Source organism: Cucurbita moschata, unplaced genomic scaffold (genome assembly GCF_002738365.1).
Source record: "Cucurbita moschata cultivar Rifu unplaced genomic scaffold, Cmos_1.0 Cmo_Scf00001, whole genome shotgun sequence".
NCBI lineage: Eukaryota > Viridiplantae > Streptophyta > Magnoliopsida > Cucurbitales > Cucurbitaceae > Cucurbita > Cucurbita moschata.
Window position 1 is genome coordinate 403550 of NW_019268517.1, and position 4122 is coordinate 407671.

A 4122-nucleotide genomic window follows, 5' to 3' on the forward strand; every position below is an offset into this window, starting at 1 on the left:
ACAATGCCAGTATTTGGATATAGTAGCCACATGATTGCCCCCCAAAATCTATAACAATTTTTTAGAGAATGACTATGTTTGTTTCAGTGTCGCGTGAACCTTGAGGGAACGAGATTGCTAGTCTTGGAAGCAGCTGATCAGTTAGATCGGCTAGGAAACAAGAAAGCACGTGGGACGATTGACATGGCAAGGTAAATTTTCTTACATCTAATTGAAGTTATTTAAGTTCCTGACCTTTCCTAAATGCTTTAAACCTATCTTTGGAGTAGAAGAATCACTAGAATATTGAACAAAAAGTCAACCTATCTAATTGTCATTCTTTCGGACTTACAAACATCTTAGTTACCACGGCATGTTCAAATTAATTTTTATTTTGAAGAAGAAAAAACATCAATTTTTTTAGTTTGATCATATGGGGTTTTGAATCTCTTGACCACATGATCCAAATTATATATATCTAAATTGGTTAAACTCAACAATATTAACTTTTTAAACAAAAAGAATAGCTCCCAAATGGCGCAATCATTTTTGTTGCATCTTTATTAAAATTTATTTATCACTCCAAAACCTTCAGATTTATGAGTTGTATTTTTTACTGATCACAAATTTTTATATTAATCTAATATGAGCTAATGAACTTCCCCTCAATAACAAAGAATTACTTATAATAAGAAAAAAAAACTTAATTAAAATATGTAGCATAATCAACTAAGATTTTGAATACAAGATTACCAAAAATTAACTAAATTAACCTAAATTTATAGTAAAAATTAGCTAAATTTAGATACGAAAATTTAATTTAAGAAAAAAAAAAAAGTAAAAATGATTGGTCTAGAGTGCTCCTAACTCTAACGATATTTACTTCAATTTAGAAATTCTGTTAAAATTTTCTCATATAAAAACAGGTCATTTGTTGAACAGAAAGAAATCAAGACAGCAACTTCCTATCTTCTATTACCCAAGAAAACAAAACAAAAAAAAAAAAGAAAAAAAAGAAAAAAGAAAACAGCTTGAGAGAAGAAACATGGCGTATGACGGCGGTGGATGCAAGAACAATAAGGCTGCCCTGGTTGGGTTGTTGTCTCTGTTTTTTGTTGCCTTGGTTAACGGTGTAAGTGGCGCAGGAGAGGAACCTGGCTCCTCTAATGCTGCCATTAAGACTCTATGTGAGCCCACTACTTATCGTGAAACTTGCGAAGAAGTCCTGGTGAAGTCCAATGTTGACTCAAAAGACCCACGTGAGTTGGTCAAGGCAGGGTTCCATTTTGCTATTGAGCAGCTCAAAGCGGCCATTGCAAATTCCCCCACTTTGAAACAAGCCGCCACTGACCCCATGGCGCAAAAAGCAGTTGATGCTTGCGACGAGCTCATGGATTATGCAATTGATGATCTTTTAACTTCCTTTGATAAAATCACCGATAGTTTTGATGTACACAGAGTGAATGCTTATCTTGAGAACCTTAGGATTTGGTTGAGCGCTGCATTGACATATCAAGAAACTTGTTTGGATGGTTTCGAGAATGTTCCTGGCGATACTGGTGAAAAGATGAAGAATTTGTTGAAGACGTCAAGAGAAATGACCGCCAATGGACTTGTGATGGTGGGTGAGGTTACATCCCTTGTGAGCACTTTGTGGGAGAAGTTGGGACTGCTGCCACAATCGGGGCGACAACTTCGAACGGAGGAATCCAATGAATACCAAGCGGGAGAGCCATCTTGGGTGAGCGACAGGCGAGGGCTACTCGAGGCCACTGGAGCTAACATCAAGGCGAATGTGGTGGTGGCTAAAGACGGAAGTGGAAAGTACAAGACAATAACTGAAGCCCTTAAAGAGGTACCATTGAAGAGCAATACAACCTTTGTGATTTATGTGAAGGAAGGAGTTTATGAAGAGCAAGTGTTGGTGGACAAAAAAATGACCTATGTCATGGTGATTGGAGACGGCCCGACTAAGACCAAAATCACAGCTAGCAAGAATGTCATTGACGGAACACCCACATTCAAAAGTGCTACCTTTGGTAAGTTACCATCTAGTTTATAATCATATTCATACGAATTCAATAATTGAATTTAACATGATTTCATATTCTTAACAGCGGCGATCGGATCCAACTTCATTGGAAAAGACTTGTGGTTCGATAACTCAGCTGGGCCTAAGAAACACCAGGCTGTGGCACTCCGAGTTCAATCCGACATGTCAATCTTCTACAATTGTAGAATGGACGCCTATCAAGATACTCTCTACCCCCAAACCAAACGTCAATTCTACCGAGATTGCACAATCTCCGGTACCGTTGATTTCATCTTTGGCAATGCTGCTGTCGTGTTACAAAACTGTAAGATCTTAGTGAGGAAGCCAATGCCGAATCAAACTTGCTTTGTCACTGCCCAAGGTCGAGTGGAGATTGATGAGCCCACTGGTATCGTCCTCCAAAATTGCATTATCTCTGCCGACCCTGAGTTCTACCCCATTCGCCATACCAGTAAGATCTTCCTTGGTCGCCCATGGAAAAAGTATTCAAGAACCGTGATCATGCAATGCCAACTCGACGACTTGATCCATCCTGAAGGATGGATGCGATGGAGTGATGATTCTACTCTCAAGACTTTGTTTTACACAGAGTTTGATAATAGAGGACCTGGTGCAGCAAAAGAAAATAGAGTCAAGTGGGAGGGAATTAAACAAATCACAGCAAAACAGGCTATCAATTTCACCCCTTCTTTGTTTATTCAAGGTGATGATTGGATCAAGCATAGTGGAATACCGTACACAGGTGGCATGATGAAAATCTAAAACCAAGAGAATAGAATTCATGAGTTAGAAGCTTTTTGACTGTTTATTCGTGGTAATCCCTGGATTAGGCGGGCATGACAATGGTCTAAAACCAAGGGATAGGACAAAATTATATTTAAAAACATTAATTTATCGTTCATTTTGAGATTTTGAATAAACAATTTTTTCTCTTTTTTGGGATCCCGTTACAATATGTTATAATTTAATTTTTTTTTAATATTCAGATTAAAGTATTCTACCAGCTACCCAATATTTGGGGATCCTTTCCCAGAATCCATACGGGTTTGTCTGGATATGTACCCATATTTTTCCGCTGCGTCGTGCATTTCGTGTCATTACCCTTTTTCCCGCTTCGATTTGTCTAGATGTGATCCAAGTGGGTTCAAGTGCTTGAATAGTGTATCTATTGAAGCAAATATGATGATCCAAGCGGGTTCAAGTGCTTGAATAGCGTATCTACCGAAGCAAATACGATTGCCTCTTTCATTCTTCCTTTACGAAATTTTGTTCTTTTCGAGTTATAGTCTAAATAATTTTATCAATTAAGATCAAATCAATTTAAAAATTGTTAATATATAAATTTTATGAGGAATAATCTTCAATTTTTTTTTTTTTACTTATTTGAAAATTATTTATGATATCAATTTAAAACTTATTTGAAAATTATTTATGATTTTAGAAAAATTGTATGCAGATTTTTAATCAAATCAAGAGGAAATAATTATAAATCACTCCACTAAATTTCTAAATAAATTTAGTTTATAAAAGTATTTATTTAGAAATTTAAATCTTAAAATTAGGCTCAATTATTAAATTATTAGGATTTTTTTTTTTTTGTTAATTTCTACTAAAAAAATGAATATATTAATAATTTTTTCAATAAAAATGAAAATATGGACATTTTTTCTTTATTATACGAAAATTTGTTATTGTTATTTAACCAATTGATTGAGTTTTAATGAATTATTAAAAAAAGAAAACATAACATTTAAACATAAAAATAAATTAAAAGAGGACAAAAATAGTATTTTAATTTATTTTAAAATTTACTTTTTTAAGAAAATAAAAAATTAATAGTCGTAATAGTATTTTAGTTATGGAATTAATAGAACGTCGAATAGAAAATTTGAAGAATTACATATAAATGTACAAAAAGAATTGAGCATGTCATATGACAAAAGAGAAGTGTTCATACATGCAAAAATTAAGCATGCCATATGACCATAAGCAACACATAAGTGTTCATACATCCAACAACTAAGCATGACATATGATCATAAGCAAGACAGAAGTGTTCATACATCCAACAACTAAGCAAGACAGAGACA

At 34.5% G+C, this 4122-nt stretch overlaps 2 protein-coding genes across 2 annotated transcripts in view; both read left to right on the forward strand.

Moving 5' to 3' along the window:
• LOC111452593 (probable pectinesterase/pectinesterase inhibitor 21) overlaps positions 1-195 on the forward strand; it is a 1533-nt gene extending 1338 nt beyond the window's left edge. Inside the window, exon 2 of the mRNA XM_023093396.1 lies at positions 88-195. Within this exon, the coding sequence (XP_022949164.1) occupies positions 88-195 (108 nt within the window). The remainder of the gene's footprint in view (positions 1-87) is intronic.
• An 829-nt stretch (positions 196-1024) lies between these two features.
• On the forward strand, positions 1025-2794 carry LOC111452639 (pectinesterase-like). Its single transcript, XM_023093458.1, has 2 exons — positions 1025-2018; positions 2097-2794. Exons 1-2 carry the CDS (start codon positions 1025-1027, stop codon positions 2792-2794), a joined length of 1692 nt encoding a protein of 563 aa, XP_022949226.1.
• Positions 2795-4122: the final 1328 nt, after the last annotated feature.